Source organism: Schistocerca nitens, chromosome 1 (assembly GCF_023898315.1).
Source record: "Schistocerca nitens isolate TAMUIC-IGC-003100 chromosome 1, iqSchNite1.1, whole genome shotgun sequence".
Classification (NCBI taxonomy): domain Eukaryota; kingdom Metazoa; phylum Arthropoda; class Insecta; order Orthoptera; family Acrididae; genus Schistocerca; species Schistocerca nitens.
In genome coordinates, this window is record NC_064614.1 from 621,329,496 (window position 1) to 621,350,675 (window position 21,180).

The window sequence follows — 21,180 nt, forward strand, 5'->3', positions numbered from 1 at the left end:
TAAAATCACAAATGCAAGCAGATACAGTGAGATTCTGTAATACTAGCTAACAGCACACAGGCAGACATTGAAAACCACAAATAAATCTGATTTTCTGACCAATACCGCAAACCAGGTGCAAAGAGAGGCCCCATTCCCTTCCCCCACGACCACCTAACGTCAGCCTGGACTGGAGCACCTTATCCACACACTTCATCAGGGCTTCAACTGCATTTCGTCGTCATGTTCTGAAATGAGGAACAGTCTTCTCACTGTTCTGAAAGTAATATTATGCTGCCCACCCAATCTATGAAAAGTTTGGTTCAACCTCTTGCTGGATATCCCTGTGAAAGACCCAGGTGCAAGACCATTTCTATACACCCATGAGTCTGATCACAGATTGGGCCACCTGTGATAAAAATCATGATATACCAACTCTTAGAATGAAGGCTTTCACAGCACGTCATGTATGGACCACGGCATCTCAGCCCGGAAGTGTTAAGGTATGCCAACTCTGTTGTAATTTCTGAGTTCTTTGTACAGATAAAACCACCAACCAGCTGTCCACCAAATGAATGGCCACTGCCAAGCTGTGTCAAAACAGGCTTGACTCCAGTAGCCATTGCACAATCCATGCTGCTTGGATCCTCTCTTCCAACACCAGCTTCTCGTAATTACACAGCTGGGAATTATCCTCCTAACACATCCTTTCGTCTCATAACCTATCTGGCCTCAGTCTCCATTAGCCATGTCTCTCACTTAACTCCATTAGTCTTCATCTACATTCTTTTCTCTGTAGTCACCCTTTTCCACTGTTATCTCTCTCTGTCCCTCACAAATCATCTACATCTACGTGACTACTCTGCAATTCACATTTAAGTGCTTGGCAGAGGGTTCATCGAACCACAATCGTACTATCTCTCTACCATTCCACTCCCGAACAGCGCACGGGAAAAACGAACACCTAAACCTTTCTGTTCGAGCTCTGATTTCTCTTATTTTATTTTGATGATCATTCCTACCTACGTAGGTTGGGCTCAACAAAATATTTTCGCATTCGGAAGAGAAAGTTGGTGACTGAAATTTCGTAAATAGATTTTGCCGCGCCGAAAAACATCTTTGCTTTAATGACTTCCATCCCAACTCGCATATCATATCTGCCACACTCTCCCCCCTATTACGTGATAATACAAAACGAGCTACCCTTTTTTGCACCCTTTCGATGTCCTCCGTCAATCCCACCTGGTAAGGATCCCACACCGCGCAGCAATATTCTAACGGAGGACGAACGAGTGTAGTGTAAGCTGTCTCTTTAGTGGACTTGTTGCATCTTCTAAGTGTCCTGCCAATGAAACGCAACCTTTGGCTCGCCTTCCCCACAATATTATCTATGTGGTCTTTCCAACGGAAGTTGTTCGTAATTTTAACACTCAGGTACTTAGTTGAATTGACAGCCTTGAGAATTGTACTATTTATCGAGTAATCGAATTCCAACGGATTTCTTTTGGAACTCAGGTGGATCACCTCACACTTTTCGTTATTTTGCGTCAACTGCCACCTGCCACACCATACAGCAATCTTTTCTAAATTGCTTTGCAACTGATACTGGTCTTCGAATGACCTTACTAGACCGTAAATTACAGCATCATCTGTGAACAACCTATGAGAACTGCTCAGATTGTCACCCAGGTCATTTATATGGATCAGGAACAGCAGAGGTCCCAGGACACTTCCCTGGGGAACACCTGATATACCACTTCAGTTTTACTCGATGATTTGCCATCTATTACTACGAACTGCGACCTTCCTGACAGGAAATCACGAATCCAGTCGCACAACTGAAACGATACCCCATAGGCTCGCAGCTTGATTAGAAGTTACTTGTGAGGAACGGTGTCAAAAGCTTTCCGGAAATCTAGAAATACGGAATCAACCTGAGATCCTCTGTCGATAGCGGCCATTACTTCGTGCGAATAAAGAGCTAGCTGCATTGCACAAGAACTATGTTTTTTGAAACCATTCTGATTGCGTATCAATAGATCATTCCCTTCGAGGTGATTCATAATGTTTGAATACAGTATATGCTCCAAAACCCTACTGCAAACTGAGGTAGTTCGATGGATTTCTCCTACTACCCTTCTTAAACACTGGTGCGACCTGCGCAATTTTCCAATCTGTAGATACAGATCTATCGGTGAGCGAGCGGTTGTATATGATTGCTAAGTAGGGAGCTATTGTATCAGCGTAATCTGAAAGGAACCTAATCGGTATACAATCTGGACCTGAAGACTTGCCCGTATCAAGCGATTTGAGTTGCTTCGGAACCGCTAAGGTATCTACTTCTAAGAAACTCATGCTAGCAGCTGTTCGTGTTTCAAATTCTGGAATATTCCATTCGTCTTCCCTGGTAAAGGAATTTTGGAAAACTGCGTTCAATAACTCCGCTTTAGCAGCACAGTCGTCGGTAACAGTACCGTCAATCCTCCACTTCATCATGTGCATCATGTGATTTCTCTTACCAGTACACAGGCTTGCTCACTGGTGCTGCAGTCCCTATTCTGTTCCTTTGCTGTCCCTCTTCCGCTTATCAGCCTCCCTTCCCCTCTCAACCTCATTGCACCACTTGAACCAACACAACCCCTCACTCAAGACAGAAAACAGCAAAAAGACAATTAGCCATGGATGTGTAGGTGTGTCTTTGTTAGTTCCAAAGGAGGATATTGTGTGAAAGCTGAGCATCATTTAAGTCCAATGTGTATTTACTGACCAATCTCTCCTCAATTATAAGGTGAGTGGTTACCATAACTCTTTCAAAAATGTGAAATGTTTTCCACCCAGGACTTTCCAATATTATTGAAATAAAATAAAAAAATACTTGTAGTTAAATCAGGTGACAATGGAGAGCTGATAAAGGCATTTCTGATTGCTGACCAACCACAATCATGAACACCATGAAGTCAGCGACTAATGCCAACAACTTTGTGACTCCTTGGTATGTTGTACTGTTATAAAACACTAATGTGATTGCAACTACCTCCATCAACTTTCTGCCCTGCTGGTAGACAATGGGAACTTAAGTGACAAAAAATATTTTACTATGGGTTTCTCCATATGACTAAAAATGTTCATCAGTATCAAGCTGAAAAACTGCTTCAGTCATTTGCAGGTTACCCAGACCAAAATTTTATGCCTGACTGGTTGGTTGGTTTGGAGTGAATGGGAGTAAAATGCAAGGTCATCAGTCCCTTCATCGATCAAGTAGCAAAAGCCAAATCCTAGAAAGCCTAAGTGTAACTAACAAAAAACAGATAAAAGCCCAGAATAACAACAGCACAGTCAAGTCATTAAAGAATAAGTGAAGACAAAGCGTTAACCCTAGGACACCCAAGCCTTTTTTCCTAACTTGGATGCCTAGGGTGGGGGGGTGTCTACTCTGAGTCCTCAACTTCAAGGCAAGAGACACACTTTACAATTTTTTTTCTGAATGTGTGTTACACACGTGTTTATGACACTGTCCACAATACTGTTTTGGTTTACTTGGACTGTTGTACTTCTGCTTCTTTGTTTTAGTTTCTCTTACACAAATATGGCACCAACCTTCCCCTGCAGGAGGCTGACGTGCTTCTGTTGTCACTTCTTAGATTTTCTTTTGTAGAATACTCTCCATTGATTGAACAATTTGGTTAGATAACCCTCTTGCATTGGCTTTTCTTTCTTCTACCTGCAACTTCACTAGTTCCATCCCAGCTTGCAGAAGATAAAGTTTCCGTTTGTTGTGTTTCTTTTCATTCCATCTTGGATGTTGCTGGATGAATATGGTGGTTGCATTGATAGCACAAATGTCGATGAGAGAGTAAAATACAGATAGAGGCCAGCTGTTTGTTCCCCTCTTGCAGGTGTACATACGTGCCATTTGATCAATGGTATCAATTCCACCTTTAGTGGAATTATAATATGCATTTATCTCTGTTTTATTCTTCTCTCCTCCAACAGTGCCTTTATCTTGGTGCATTGTTGACAACATCAGTAAGTTTTTACTTGGTTTCGTTTTTGCTATGTAGGACACCAAAGTTACTGGAGACCTACCTGTTGATGGGTCTGTGAACAAGAACATTGATGAATATAGCTCTTGATTTGACGTGTTCTTCATTATGTCTGGAATATGCTTCCTGTTTGACTGGAGAGTTCCTACTGTAGTAACTTTGTAGTCTTGGTATAACTCTTCCGCCAAATCCACCGAGGTGTAGTATCGGTCTGTAGTAATATTTCGTCCAGTATTTTTCACAAGTGCTACCAGATGTTTGACGACAGCTGCTGAACCCCGTTCTTCTTTCGACAAATTCTGAACATTACCTGCATAGGGTTCCATATTCAAGAAGTATCTGTCAGCTGCATTGGACATCTTGCGTATAAGGATGCCATACCTGCCCAGTTTATCCTTCATAAATATTTTAAAGGGGCAGCGCCCTCTAAACAAGCTGAGCACCTCATCAATGGTAAGGTGGACCCCTGGTTTATACTGTAGTGGAAACCTATCATTCACTTTGTTGAAAACATCACGGATTGCTGTGAACTTGTCTGCTTCCCTTCTTAGCTGGTGGGTACTTTTGTCATCAAACCTTATGATTGCAATAAGTTCCTTGAAACATTCTCTTGCCATAATACCCTGTTAAACTGGCTGACTCATTAGGTCTGACCAAAGATCGTGTACACTGACAGAATTGTCCTTATTTGCCTCCATAAGTATCAGGATTCCTATAAAGGCATACAACTCTCTCTCATTAGTCGAAGTAACATTTCTCCTAACTGCCTCTTCATTTGAATGTTTTACTATAACATCCATGATGTCAGGCGTAAGAAGTAACTTCAAGGCTTCTCCAGGTGAATGGCAAACACCAGCTGGAGTTACTCCTGCCTGCTCTCTTACTATATTAGCAACAGACCTCCGAGGAATTCTAGGCTGTGTGGTTACATACCTTCTTCCAGACTTGGCCACAATAACACCCTGATGGTCACTGCCTGAAGCTGCGCTACCTTCATCTTCTCTAACATCCACATCACTTTGCCGATCTGAATCATACTCCATAACACCATCCTCATATTCACTTTCACTCCCCGAGTCAGAATCTTCATCTAAAATTTCATTCAGAACTCTTTCTAAAGATGAGTCACGTATTCTTTTAGTCATTTATAAGTCTGGGTGTGAACAGTAGGGAACTGCACCAACTCACTGCAAGTTTAAACATAAATAACAGCTGACTGACATCAACAATCACTTCCTCTGAAAGTAAACCGACTGTTGTGAATATCAAGAACACCAACTAACAAGAAACTAACTTGCATTGTTATATGAAATCCTACTAAGGGAAATTTTCTATAGCATGGAAGCCTAAGGAGAGCATACATGGATGAACAGAACCCATCTTCGCACGCTAAATATCTGCTAAGTTGGCGTGGTAAGATGCCACCTCAAAGTAGCCAAATTATGGCGGTCTATGAGCAAGTGAACCAGCGCCAGGAGGGCTCTGCATTGGCAGTGAGGGGGATCCTCATGTCGGAGAATGTGGCCACAGGTATCAGCGAGTAGCTCTGGTGGCCTACTGTAAGAGGTGCAACAGAAGGAGGCATCACTGGCAGAGAAGGCCATGACATTACAAATGTAGCGTACGATTGTGACATCTGTCTGGGATTAAGATGCTCATACTTTTTCTGGCCTCTTGATATGTGAGCTTGTCTAGGGCCTTATACTCCTGAATTTTCTTCTCAGACTTAAAAACGGAGCAGTATGGGGAGCAGGGAGAGTGGAGCTCACTACAGTTTGCACAGATGTGGGGAGGGGGGAGGGGGGGGGGCACAAGGAACATTTGCGTGCAGAGGATGTCCACAATCCCAACAGACAGGGGGAGCAGTGCAATGGGAAGACAAGTCCAAACTTCATATACCTGAACCATTGCATAGGAGGAGCAATATAGAGTTTCACGTCACACTGGTAGACCATCACCTTGACCTTCTGAGGCAATGTATCACCCTCAAAAGCCAAGATGAAGGCCTCAGTAGCATCTCTGTTTTCCTTTGGTCCCCTTTGGACACTACAGATGAAGTGCACACCCTGTCACTCTATGTTGGCCCGCAGCTCATCATCACATTGCAGAAGGAGGTCACAGTGAAAGATGATGGCCCGGACCATACTGAGACTCTTGTGGGGAGTGACAGTCATGGGTATGTAACCTAAGTTTCCACAAGAGAGCAGTGCCTGTTACTGGAAAGGAGATGGCATTTTAATGAGGAGGGAACCGCTCTTCCTCTCAGAGCCGGCTGCAACTTCCCCGTATTTGTCCTCAATGTTTTCCACAAAAAATAAGGTTAACAAAGAGTCCCCGCAGATCAGGTGTTGGAGAAAAGATTTTGCTCTTTGTTGTCTACTCCTGCTTTTTCTTCCATGGTGTGACAAGGGAAGGGAGCATGTTGGGATCGTACTTTGTTGCACTATATGAGGCCTTTCCATTTGAAGAGATTGCTGAGGCCATGTTACCACCAGTGGGAGGCAGTTTAAGTTGCTTCATGTGTGAACTATCAGTCGTGGTGCCACCCACACCAAAAGGGGGCTCTCCCCAAGGGCGCCATCCAGGCACAGAAATGGCTACGTGGCCAGTGATCCTTTGTCGGCAGTCCCCATGCTCCAGTCATGACAGGCACATACTCCAAGGCATATGTGGGAAGTGTACGGTGCATGAACCAATAGTGCAATCCCTGTGCGGTCAGAGAGCTACCATTGTGCAGGTACTTGATGGCTTCCCACCATGAGATACTGTGGCAACAGGAAGGCTTTGCGTAGAAGGTGAAGATAGCACCGGGAGTGCAACTAGAAATCAAGGCCAAATTCGTGAACAACTCCAAGAAGGATCTACACCACAAGGACCATCCGACAGAAAGTCAAAGGAGATAACAGATAGTCAAAATGTAGGTTTGCGGCACAGAAAGAGTAATGCTGCAAAGGCTGGGTCCCATGGTAACTGAGCACATACTCACTACAGAATGGTAAGCTCCCAGGCGAATTTTATGATCAAAACAGTATAGACAAGGATTTTTAAATTGTAATTATCAGTTTCAGTTAATTTAGTGTATTCTCAGATCTAAAATACACATTGACATTTGCTGTAATCAGTTTCTGCTAGTATGTCATTACTGTTTTTCAATATGTACGATCATAATTGTAGCATCATACATCTACAGACAGAGTGACAAGGACAAAATTTTCATTATCTTTTACAGCATCGTGTGCCTGCAAAGCAATTCTGCAATTGTGCATAAAGAAAATCACACAGGTGTTGGTTGTCATCTACGGGTGCTGTCTGCGTGTTGGAGCTCTAGAAGAAATGGAGGATGCCCCAGGTGGAAGAGTAACCCAACTAATAGAAGGCGAGTGAAATGAGACAGACAAATTGTGGACAAGACTGAGACACCAGAACAAGAACAACAACCTATATGGCATTAAAGTGCTATGCAAAGCCTTTGCCACAATGATGACAACTAGGCCAAGAGCAGCAGAGAGACAAATCCAATACATGATCAAAGAAAGTAAACAGGTGTCAAGCAAGGTAGTTATCAAGCAGTCCTAGTACAACAAAGACAGATATGACAGCTGTGGGTCCCTCTGACGGCCATCTAAATCCATCTCCTCTGGTGGGCATTCAACCTCCTTAGTGCCCACTAACAGATTCCCCCCCCCCCCCCCCCCAAACCCTACGCCCAACAAAAACAGGCACATATGGGTGGAAATGCCCCAAACTGTGCTGTGGGGGGTGGCGGTGTGGGTGGGAGAAAGATGTATTGTCGAAACCCAGTTGCTCTGATTGCCGGTTGCGGCCAGACAGGATGTTCAGCAGTGTCCATTGTGACACCACTGGAGGTGAGAGCACTGGAGGGTTATCCCAATCTTTATGGATGCAGAATGTTGTGCCAGTCAAGCCATGGGGGGTCACTGGCAGTCACCAGTGGCACTGCCCCTGTGGTCTCCTGGTCACTGGATGGCAGCGGGGGTAAACATTATCACCAACGCCTCCTTTTCGATCTGTGAGAAATTGCTCTGTGCAGGTGTCAACAACCTGGATTCGTATGCAATTGGCTGTTCAGAGCCATCCTTTTTCCTGTACGTCAGAAATGTCCCAATGCTACAGGCGAATGCAGCATGCATTGGCTGCCAAAGCCAATGGACATTCTGGAGAGAATTGCATGAAACAAGGGGCAGATTTGAGCACGGTTTGTAATTGGGTAGAGGTCTGGTCACATGCAGGGGTCCAGTTGTAGGGAACGTCTTTTGTGCAGTGTGGGCTGCTTGGAGTAGGAATTTGGAGTAAAAACTGCCTTCAGCCAAAACACATGCAGTTCAGGTAAGTTCCTTGGCAGGTAAGGAAATTGATGGAGGAGACATTTCGATCGGTAGATCTGATTCTATCTTTGGCTAACCAATGCCCCAAATACTCCACCGCTGGGTGAAAAAATCTATACTTCTCCAAATGATGCAGACCAGCATCTGGCAGAGTTGTAAAGAGGGAGCAGAGATTTTGTAAATGCTCCAAGCAGGAGGGTCCCGTAAGAATGGGATCATTCAGATAATTCACACAAGATGGAATATGCAGTGTCAGTTGTTCCCAATACCTTTGAAAAATTGCTGGAGCTGAGCAATGCCAAATGGAAGTCGCTTCTACTTAGATAATCCAAAGGGCGTATTGAAGACAACTGGGATGTCTCATTTAAAGGCTATTGATCGATCTTTGAGTAGTATTCCCTACCAACTAGTTTGTGAAGAAGTTCTTCTGTCCGAAGTACAGGACAAGTTTTAACCAGCAATTGAGCAATAATGGTAGCCTTGAAATCCCCGCATAATCAAAGAGAACAATTGGGCTTCTTGAGTATGACGAAGGGGGTTGAGCCCATACACTAGATTCCACAGGCTCAACAACTCCAGAAACTGGAGACAACAAAACTCTTACTTCACTGCAGTATATAAAGCCACTGAAATGGTAAACTGAAGTGTGGCACCCAGTCAAAGGGTTATGTGCACCTGAAAATCCAAAGCACAGCCCAAATCCAGTTGAACAGTGATGTAAATGCCAAGTAAAGATTGTCCAGTTCCTGAAAGGGGACTGCACTGGATACAACTCTGACTTTATCACAGATAGTAAACCCAAACAGTGCAAAGGCACCAAGGACAAAAATGTTAGCAGCCAATGGGTAGTCGACAAAAAATAACACAATGAGCCATGTAATGTATTTGTAGGCAGCTGTTACCAAGAACTGCCCACCAAAGGCAATAGAACTGTCTCCATAGACCACCAAACGCTGTGAGGGTGCAAACAACTCCAATGAGCCCAGTCATGGATATGTTGTCCAATTTGATGAGAGAGATCGTTGCTCCCATGTCCACGTGAAGACAGATGTGCCTGTTATAAACATGGTACGCAAGATGTAACTTCTTCATGAAATTGTCACCCAGCAGGACTTCTGACTGCAATGCATGTATGGTGTCCTGATGCGCTCGTGGGCCGGGGCAAGTTATGCAGCTATGATACATAGACCAAAGATGCCCTCTTTGCCACAAAGTGTGCAGGACCCCCAGTGATCAGGGCAATCCACCAGGGAGTGAGTGTAAAAATCGCTATGAGCATGAAGGGAGTGGTCTCTGACATCTGCAACGAGAAACTCAGAAGCCACAGAGACTTAAGACAGGGAGGAATCACACTGGTGCTGCAACTTGGGGCTGTCCTCTCCTGCAGTGTGAAAGTGAAGCGTGTGGAGGTGCCCCAACAGCCACATCTTGTCGCCTCACCATGAACTGTTTGTCAGCAGACTGTCCGATTTCGAACGAGTGTGCGATGTGCAAAATGTCCCCCAATGAGGAGTTATCTAGTTTCAACACTGCAGTGCAGACCACCAGATCCGTGCAAGCTGGACCACCACATCACAAATCAAAGAATCCACATACGAAGCAAATGAAATAACATTTGTGGCTGAGACCTTGCAAGTCAATGAACCATGAGTGGTATGACTGTCCTGGCTGTTTATGGTATTGACAGAACTTGAGCCTGGAGGCAATCACATGGTATCTTTGGGAATAATAGCAGAAAGTGTATCTCCTGAAAGGAGAGTGTGACAGTGTCTGACAGTTAGGCCAACTTTTGGAAGCAAGTTTTTGGTGCAGCACAAGACAAAAATATTGATCGTGATACAAGTAAGTGTCCCAGTCCTCCTTAGCACCATCAATAGGCGGAAACAACGGGGGATGTAGGGGAGTGTCAGTAGCAGGAAGTGTTGAAGCCTGATGTATCTATGCCTTGTGTGCAATGAGTTAGTTCATTTGAAGCTATTATTGTAACAACTCTAAATGGAGCTGCTGCAGCAGGCAAACCAGTATAGTCACCATGCTACTAAATGATTTCCCTTTTCCTCATCACCAACACTACATCCACAGGTAGCTAGATATCGGTGCAACACTGGAGCTCCAGAAGAAGTGGAGAAACACCGGAAGAAGTGGAGAAACAGAGGAAGCCGCCAGGTGGGAGAACCGGGTGGAGAAGAGTAACCCAAACTAACAGTAGGGGAGTGAAATGTGTAAGACAGACTGCAGACAAGATGACAGACCAGGACAAGGACAAGCAAACTAGATGACATGAGTGATATGCAAAGTCTTTGCCATAATGATGACAATAATGCCAAGAACAGCTGAGCAATAAATCCAAGACGCAACCAGAGAGAGTAACAGGGTGACAAGCAAGTAGTTTTCAAGCAGTCCCAGTACAAAGAAAATAGATGCGGCAATATCAACTGTGAGCACTGAACTGTGCTGGGGGGTCTGCCTATCAGCCGTGTGGAACCTTACTGGCTGCGTACTCAAGTAGTGAGACGGTGGCACTCTCGCCATGTGAGCACAGTGCTCCATGGCCACAATGCCACCTAATGGCCATCCAAGTCCATCTCCTTTGGTGGGCATTCAACCACTGTGGCACTCAATAACAGAGCAATAGTGTTCCAAGTCACTGCCTCTAGCTGTCGCAGTTTTCCAACAGATGTTGGTAAAACAGACCAGATCACACATAATCCTGTGAAGTTTCCAACATAAACAGGAATAGGTTTGCTGGCTGTGCTCATCAGAGAAGTTAATGTGCCCCTTGTAGAGCACAAGGGGTCCTGCTTGTAGTGTACAGCTGATAGTATTTTAGGAACCAACAACAGAACTGATTGGACTCATTCTGTACTGTTCCATATTCCCTCAGCAAAGATGTTAGGAATTGGTCCTCTATGTAACTGTCTGATACCCTTTTATTTAACTACATTTAAGTTACATTTATCCATATTCAAAGCAAACAGCCAAATATAAAACTGCCAAGTCATTCTGAAACAACCTACAGTCACTCTAAGATCATGCTTTAACAACAATAAGCAAAGGGTGGACTGCTACCCAACATATGTGGGAGGCACTGAGTAACAGACAGACATAATGAAAAGAATGCTTGAAATAATTCAGCTTATGGACTTGAGTGTGTTAAAACCATAATTAACATCCGCCACAATTCAACCTACAAGTTTTATGTTACACAATAATGGAAGGGGCTGGGGTTGAGCACATGAGAAGCAGAATTTTTGTTATTTGAGGAAGTAATATAATCAGCAGTCATTTTTGTATCAGTTTGATAACAATGTATTGCATGTTACATTTAACTGTTAACCTTGTGTGTGGTGATCATCACGTGCCACAATACATTATCTGAAGCACATGTTTAGTTGCCCAAATACTGCAAGGGGTAAGTGTGACCACATACAAATGCAAAAATATAATCTCCGCTAACAACAAACAAACCATTTCAGTAGTTAATGGGACAAGGGTCACTTTTATCACCAAAAAGTTCAAATTTCAAATGAAGAGTATTGGCCTGAAGATCTAAGGTTACTTTCCATTTGCATGTGGCTGCTAGAGAAAGCAAACACAGGAGAGAGAGAGAGAGAGAGAGAGAGAGAGAGAGAGAGAGAGAGAGAGAGAGAGAGAGAGAGAGAGGGGGGGGGGGGGGGGGGGGAGGGAGGCAAAGGGGGAGGCAGAGGGGAAGAGGAGATGGGACGAGGAAAGGGGGAAGAGGGAGAGCATGCATGCTGTAATCAGTCTAACCTCGTCTTTAGTGTCACTAGGGGTGCAATACACAAAGTGCTACAGTATATTCCTAAACTCTTCACTTAACACTGGTTCTTGAAAATTTATAAGTAGGCTTTCTGGAGATAACTGATTATCTTCAAGCATCTGCCAGTTCACATTTTTAAGAATCTCCATAATGATCACACATGAGGCAGGTAAACATGTAACCTCTTCGGCTTCTCTTCTTTTCATACATTAAATATCCCCTGTTAGGCCTATTTAGTATGGACCCCTATACACTGGAGCAATAATCTAGGCTGGGTCATATGAGTGTTTTGTAAAGAATCTCCTTTTTATATTAATAGCCACAATTAGACAATTGCATTACCTATGACAGCCTGTTTCATATACTCACCAACGGTTACACCCATGTTGTTTCGAGTTCACTGATCCCAAACACGACTCACTGACACTACAGTCAAAGGATACTATGTTCATGAAGTAGGTACACATTTTACTTTTGTGAACATTTTAAGACATGAACATTAATTAGATGTGGCAGTAGTTATGTGGATCACTTTTGTTTCTCGTCATAGCTAGATACCTTTGTAAGCTGTACTTTCTCCCGATCACTGGGCACAGCTTTTTTTTCAAGAGATCTACAGAATATTATGGTTAAAACAAGATGCAACTCAGCTGCAAATTCTGTACAGAATGTGACAGATATTCTACCAGGCACTGGAGGTTTGTTCAATTTTAGTTGTTTCAGTTGTCTCTCAACAACACTGGCATTAATATCTATATCACTCATCTTTGCAATGCTGCCAGAGTTAAACTGAGGCAGTACTTCTGTATTTTCCTTAATAAAGGAACAGGTAATTTGGAAGAACGCTTGCAAGCAATATATATATAGATGGTGCGACTATCACAGAGACAGATATTGATTGTGAGGACTGACACACAATGTGCTGCGAAGGAAGTGAATTTTCCGATCCGATTTGAAACTAATATCTCATGTTATGTTAATATCAAAATTCAATAATAATTATGTCTGTCAGACATATTTAAAAACAGACATGTTTTTCACCATGTTGTAGGTATTAGATATTTATTATTACTTGTACAAAGTCCAGCAGCATAATTAACTATGAAATACAAGCTCATTAAAGTTTGAATTAAGCTTCTATACGCTATACATACAATGAATGTTTCAAACAATTTCCTAAATTATATCATGGGGCTAGGTAGGTGGATGGGTGAAGGTAAGTTTATCAGTTTTTATTGTCAAAAGTAATAACATGTTCAGAGGAGAAGCAAGACTGCTCATTTCAGTTGCAGCAATTAAAGCTGATCTATTGGAAATACGGAAGCGTCCGATCCCGCCCGTCTGCTTTGACCCATGACGTCACAAATATGGCAAAACGACCATAAACCACGATTCCAATATGGCGCATATAAAGTCATTACGCACACATTATGAGGATGAAAAAAAAAAAAAAACGTTCCACAAAAAGCCCCATGACACTAACGGGACAAGCGCGGGAAATAGGGGGTTTTTGGGTGGGGACAAACTAAATATAAACAAATCTAAAAACAAAGATTATGTGACTTACCGAACGAAAGTGCTGGCAGGTCGATAGACACACAAACAAACACAAACATACACACAAAATTCAAGCTTTCGCAACCAACGGTTGCTTCGTCAGGAAAGAGGGAAGGAGAGGGAAAGACGAAAAGATGTGGGTTTTAAGGTAGAGGGTAAGGAGTCATTCCAATCCCGGGAGCGGAAAGACTTACCTTAGGGGGAAAAAGGACAGGTATACACTTGCGCACACACACACACACACATATCCATCCGCACATACACAGACAGATGGATGGATGTGTGTGTGTGTGTGTGTGTGTGTGTGTGTGTGTGTGTGTGGGCGCGCGCGCGCGCTCGCAAGTGTATACCTGTCCTTTTTCCCCCTAAGGTAAGTCTTTCCGCTTCCGGGATTGGAATGACTCCTTACCCTCTACCTTAAAACCCACATCCTTTCGTCTTTCCCTCTCCTTCCCTCTTTCCTGACGAAGCAACCGTTGGTTGCGAAAGCTTGAATTTTGTGTGTATGTTTGTGTGTCTATCGACCTGCCAGCACTTTCGTTCGGTAAGTCACATAATCTTTGTTTTTAGATGTATTTTTCCCACGTGGAATGTTTCCCTCTATTATATAAATATAAACAAATTTAGACACCCACCCCCATACAAAACCTCGCAAAACGACGAAAAAAACCGACATCACAAAATTCCCCAAATACCACTAAAAACAATATCATCTGGAATCGGACACTTCCCTTGACCTATACAGGTTGTTACAAAAAGGTACAGCCAAACTTTCAGGAAACATACCTCACAAACAAAGAAAGAAAATATGTTATGTGGACATGCGTCCAGAAACGCTTACTTTCCATGTTAGAGCTCATTTTATTATTTCTCTTCAAATCACATTAATCATGGAATGGAAACACACAGCAACAGAACGTACCAGCGTGTCTTCAAACACTTTGTTACAGGAAATATTCAAAATGTCCTCCGTTAGCAAGGATACATGCATCCGCCCTCCATCGCATGGAATCCCTGATGCAGCCCTGGAGAATGGTGTATTGTATCACAGTTGTCCACAATACTAGCATGAAGAGTCTCTACATTTGGTACCGGGGTTGCATAGACAAGAGCTTTCAAATGCCCCCATAAATGAAAGTCAAGAGGGTTGAGGTCAGGAGAGTGGAATTGGTCCGCCTCTACCAATCCATCGGTCACCGAATCTGTTGTTGAGAAGCGTACGAACACTTCGACTTAAATGTGCAGGAGCTCCATCGTGCATGAACCACATGTTGTGTCGTACTTGTAAAGGCACATGTTCTAGCAGCACAGGTAGAGTATCCTGTATGAAATCATGATAATGTGCTCCATTGAGCGTAGGTGGAAGAACATGGGGCCCAATCAAGACATCACCAACAATGCCTGCCCAAACATTCACAGAAAATCTGTGTTGATGACATGATTGCATAATTGCGTGCAGATTCTTGTCAGCCCACACATGTTGATTGTGAAAATTTAAAATTTGATCACGTTGGAATGAAGCCTCATCCATAAAGAGAACATTTGCACTGAAATGAGGATTGACACATTGTTGGATGAACCATTCGCAGAAGTGTACCCCTGGAGGCCAATCAGCTGCTGATAGTGCCTGCACACGCTGTACATGGTACGGAAACAATTGGTTCTCCCATAGCACTCTCCATACAGTGACGTGGTCAATGTTACCTTGTACAGCAGTAACTTCTCTGACGCTGACATTAGGGTTATCGTCAACTGCACGTAGAATTGCCTCGTCCATTGCAGGTGTCCTTGTCGTTCTAGATCTTCCCCAGTCGCGAGTGATAGGCTGGAATGTTCCATGCTCCCTAAGACGCCGATCAATTGCTTCGAACATCTTCCTGTTGGGACACCTTCGTTCTGGAAATCTGTCTCGATACAAACGTACCGCGCCACGGCTATTGCCCCGTGCTAATCCATACATCAAATGGGCATCTGCCAACTCCGCATGTGTAAACATTGCACTGACTGCACAACCACGTTCGTGATGAACACTAACCTGTTGATGCTACGTACTGATGTGCTTGATGCTAGTACTGTAGAGCAATGAGTCGCATGTCAACACAAGCACCGAAGTCAACATTACCTTCCTTCAATTGGGCCAACTGGCGGTGAATCAAGGAAGTACAGTACATACTGACGAAACTAAAATGAGCTCTAACATGGAAATTAAGCGTTTCCGGACACATGTCCACATAACATTTTTTCTTTATTTGTGTGTGAGGAATGTTTCCTGAAAGTTTGGCCGTACGTTTTTGTAACACCCTGTATAGCTCAACAGCAGCTCCCGATCCCATAAAATAACACTTCCCTTGGCCTATATAGCTCAAAAGCATCTCCTTACACCAATACCAACATTCACAGCCACACATTGGGATTGAACACTTCCCTTGACCTGTTATCCTTACGACATCTCCACATACAGCCGTCCATGGACCAAGACGCCAGAACTTTAAGTAAGCCTCATTTCTTCATGACATACTGAACACTTCATGACTTCATCCAAAAATCCGAATAGTTGAAGAAATTTTATCAGAGACAACGCACTGTCCCTCATCATAGCCGACAATCAAAAACTGTTGACCCTGTCAGTCATATCCATACCTACCAAAGACATAAAAAAGCAAATTACTAAAATTCACACACGACGCCACACTCGCAAACTAAACCAAAAACATCACCTAACACACCACCAGAGAGCACCACCGATCGCATCAAAACGACACCTACAAACACGCCACTCTCACAAACTAAATTCTGCACCGTCATGTCGTCACACACCACAACAGCCTTACGTCACGGGTCAAAGCCGACGCGTGGGATCGGACGCTTCGGTTGACCTGATCTATACGGTTCCTGCCAACAGCACCCTCAAAAATTGTAACATACTGATGTGACTGAATCAAGCAGTAATTATCTTTACAATCTTACTTTTTACAATAAATACTCATCCACTTACCCTCACTCATCCATTTACCTAGCCCCATGATTTTATTTAATTTAAAAAATAAAATAATAATTTCAAACATTGATCATCTGAAATGATGATTGCTTAGCAGGCTGTACACAAAATCCATATCGATCATATTTTGTCATTGTAGTTGTCATCACCATAAACATAATCAGTATCTGTTGGTTCAAATGGCTCTGAGCACTATGGGACTCAACTTCTGAGGTCATCAGTCTCCTAGAACTTAGAACTAATTAAACCTAACTAACCTAAGGACATCACACAGCCGGCCGGTGTGGCCGTGCGGTTCTAGGCGTGTCAGTCTGGAACCGCGTGACCGATACGGTCGCAGGTTCGAATCCTGCCTCGGGCATGGATGTGTGTGATGTCCTTAGGTTAGTTAGGTTTCAGTAGTTCTAAGTTCTAGGGGACTGATGACCACAGATGTTAAGTCCCATAGTGCTCAGAACCATTTGAACTATTTGACATCACACACATCCATGTCCGAGGCAGGATTCGAACCTGCGACCGTAGCGGTCGCGCGGTTCCAGACTGTAGCGCCTAGAACCGCTTGGCCACCCCGGCCGGTTCAGTATCTGTCTCCATACAGACACTCCTCCTATATGTATCTCTTGCAGGCATTCTTCCAAATTACCAAGCAACCCCAAGAGACAGAATTCAGCATTTTTGCTTTTGCTTAGCCGCACTTGATTAGTTCTGGTGTCATGCACAAGTGTCTAGACACTAACTTTGTTGCCACTTTCTGTATAACCAGATTTTTTTGCGTTTTGTGAGAACTTTCAATAAGATTCTGCTACAGTGGCCACTGAAGGCTTCATGCATTGCCTTTTTTAATAAACAAATCCATTTCACTTGCAGCCCTATGCTGCGAGACTAAAAAAGGAAATTATGAAAAATATACAATAATTGCCAGCAACGTGTACCAGTACACATTACTGTCCTGGATACGGTCCTTGTAGAGATGATTTGCTAATGCCTTCCTCCTATCTATTTTTTAGTGTTACACAAGTGTCTTCTTCACTTGTAGTGCAGTGATGAATGTGCACAGAATAAAAGGGTGGGAGAAACATGATACTAATACGTATCCTACTCTTTGCAAATAAAATCAAGGCAACTGTAGAGCTTACCATGCTCAGTCAATAAATTAATATCCTTCAACAGTGTCACATGACCTGATTCTCAAGCATACCTGCTCAAGCTATGGTGTATTCATATTGTGCTCAGTTCAGTTGCAGCATTGGAAAAAAATCTATCTATTGCTCCGAGTTCAGCTGACAACATATGCAAGTTTAAAAGCTGAGCTACAGTGCTTTTCATTATGTTTATGTGACTCAACAAGTTGTCTATAGGTTGATGAATAGAGTTCTCTCATATCATAGCTAGCGTCAGGATGGAAATGAATTTTATAGGCATAACTACACTAATATATGTACTTATTTAAGCCATTAATTAGGGAATGAATTGTCTTACTTTGTAATGTGTACAATGCACGCTGACCGATTCAAACTTCTCTAGATTTTGAAAAATTTGCTCCCTGGAATCTGGAGTAGCCTACAGTTTTTATTTCCTACAGAATTCGCACACTTTTAGAAGTGAGTTCCTGTGGCTGCTTAATCCACATTTACTTACTTTTTTGTATGGTTCCATCACAATGATGGCTTTTGCAAATATCTGAACTTTAGCCAATTGTAGCACCCAGTTCTTATGGGATGTTATCTGACCAACTCACTTATGTAAAAAAATGGCAATTTTGGAGTCTTGGCGCGCACCCCCCTCTTAAATTTCTGCGAATGACCACCATTCCTAAGTAAAAATGTCATCTGTATTCTCTTGTTAACAGACACTATGGCAACATAGATGGCAATATAACTCCTCGTTTAGATTTTTCTTTCTTTCCTTAAAAATATAACGGAATACTTAGATTAGTTCCAATCTCCATCAAAACAGCTTACACATCATCGTCATTAATGTTTTCATCCAAGTCGAATTTGTATTGAAAACCCGAACAGCCTCCTCCTTCCACAGTGATGCGCAAATTAGAGCCGTCGCTTGAAATTTCTTTAAGTCTCTTGGTACAACTGGTACTGACGTTGAGAGGTTGACCAGCCGCCGAAGAAAACCACCTGTAAAATATTACCAAGAATGATCACCAATATTCTAATATACTTTTCTAGCTGTGTTGCATTCCCTTAAATTATGCAAAAGAAAAAGGAAATGAATTACAGTTTCACACGGGTATAGTTTTCTGAGTAATGGTATCTATTATTTCAAATCTTCACAGGATACATTGAACTTCAGACACTGCATCAAAAATTGGTTGAGATACGGTGCTTAAAAAGATACCGCTAACAGCTACGCATGTATATTATACTCAGACTTCTAAACTCAAACTTTTGAAAGTATTGCACATTACATTAATTTTATTTCGTAGTCAGAGTAAAATTAAAATCGATTCTTAAGTTTATAGTTCACAAAAGTACTCAAAGATAGCGTACACACTGCAGCCACAGCTGGCTGACAGCAGCACAGTATTCACGCTACCGTATTTTAGACTCGTACGTGTAGCTTAAAGTAGAAAAAATCGTTTTAATTATGTAAAGCAATTATTTAAATACCTTTCTTTTCGGTTTATAAACGTGAAAAATGTTGACTTTCGGCCGTACTTCGAGGATAAACTGTACATCACCAATCTGCCAAATGTCGCCATGTTAGTCGTGAGTCGTGACGTATCGAAAGGCATTGTGGGCTTGCTAATTAGAGTGCAGTGAATTTTTATCAAAATCGACCTTCATGGCTGTCAAGAAAGCCTTGTTTTTGGAAGAAATTTTAAGAGTTTTCCTATGCGGTTGACGTACGATTTTGTTACGTGAGTGGGGAGTTGGGTTTGCTGAAGAGTATTGTGTGAGTTGTGGGTCAGACGACGCCAATGTTCACTGGAACCGTAAGGGTACAAATATGCGAGGCTTGCGGGTTGAGACCTACCGATTTTCAAAAGCGGCATAATATGACGTTTGGGAAACCAGATGATCAGCCAACAATAGATCCTTATGTGTCGATAGATGTGGATGAAAGCCACTTGAGTCGCTCGACAACGAAATGCAAGACTTTCGATCCGGTGTGGAACGAATGGTTCGAGCACGACGTGCAGGGCGCCGTCAGCCTAGGGCTGACGGTTTTCCACGATGCTGCAATCCCACCGGACGATTTTGTGGCAAATTGCAGTATTCCTTTTGAAGAACTGCTTCAGAGGAATCGAGATTCAACAGACTTCTGGGTATGAACTGTTCTGTAGCTTGCATGAGAACCACTGTTGATCGAATCTTGCTGCAGCTCTGAGTGATGCACAGCTTTGCTTGAACAGCTGCAGCCATGAAAATTACATAGTTATTGCTTATTACATCAGTTTTAATACGCACGTCTAAATTCTCTCTCTACTGTGCCACGATACTTGTATTACTACAGCATGAGTTAAAAGTATTAGACTCAATACTCATTGATGTATTGTTGCAGATGCGTTCAGACAGAACTGTTGTTAATGATATTGCACCCTGGGTACAGTGTTCCGTATCAGAAATGTTTCCAAGGATTTCTCTGTTTTGTATGAAATTAATTAGCCAGCAGTGTAACCCCCATTGCTTCTTATACATATTGTCTTCCATTGTGATTCTAATAATTTATGTCACTGTCATGGCTAGTTAATATTGTATTGGCATAATAAGTTACTATTTCGTAATTATAAACCCTTGATTTACAGTTGGGAAGTTATCCAGCATTCCTCTGCTTCTTCTTGCCTTTCTTCAATTAGTTGTTGCTGTTATTTTCTTTGAAATCAAAATGCGACAGTACACCACCTCTCACTGCTGTTTACCCTCATACAATGTCAGTTCTATCAAATATGACATTGACATGCTTTATTTCTTATATTTTCTGTGTTTATCAAGAGATTCTTATGCCTAGTTAATGTCTTGGTGTTTTGTCCTTGGTATTAATTCTTTTTAAAATTAAAACCATTTTTGTGCTTTAAAGAATATTCACCTGCTGTGAAACCAATGTTTCATTACTTTCCTGCAATGCCATATTTTCAAACCTTTTTGTTTCCCTCCAACTTAAATAAGTCTTGTTTACTGTCAGCTTCCAAGATACATTACATTTTCACCGATTGGAAGTGAACAATACACAATTTTAGTAGTGGCAAGTGCTGTATATCCTGTATGGAGCCACAGAAGTGGATATACCCTGTCTTTTAGCCATGCATTTAGCATAATTTGGGTATACAATAATTTTGGAAGCTGGTTCAGTTAATTGAAACTCAGGTGGTAATCATTTCACTCATGTGTAGTCAGTTTTAATGTTCCATATATAGAGAGATTGAAAATCTTTTCCTTTATGACTTTTTTGAGTACCAAATAAACCCATTTATTTTTAATGGTATTGTTTGATATGTTTTGTTTGCAGTAATCTTAGCCC

General features: G+C 42.5%; 2 protein-coding genes across 2 annotated transcripts in view; one reads left to right on the plus strand and one right to left on the minus strand.

The window, feature by feature from the left end:
* The window catches only part of LOC126257494 (iron-sulfur cluster assembly 2 homolog, mitochondrial), a 31,316-nt gene extending 11,868 nt beyond the window's left edge, over positions 1–19,448 (minus strand). Inside the window, exons 1-2 of the mRNA XM_049955568.1 lie at positions 19,329–19,448; positions 18,666–18,836 (exon numbers count right to left, since the gene is read on the minus strand). Coding sequence (XP_049811525.1) covers positions 18,666–18,836; positions 19,329–19,420 — 263 coding nt within the window. The 5' untranslated portion in view covers positions 19,421–19,448. The remainder of the gene's footprint in view (positions 1–18,665; positions 18,837–19,328) is intronic.
* Positions 19,336–21,180, plus strand: part of LOC126257468 (calcium-independent protein kinase C) — a 243,931-nt gene continuing 242,086 nt past the window's right edge. The window contains exon 1 of the mRNA XM_049955566.1: positions 19,336–19,987. Coding sequence (XP_049811523.1) covers positions 19,640–19,987 — 348 coding nt within the window. The 5' untranslated portion in view covers positions 19,336–19,639. The remainder of the gene's footprint in view (positions 19,988–21,180) is intronic.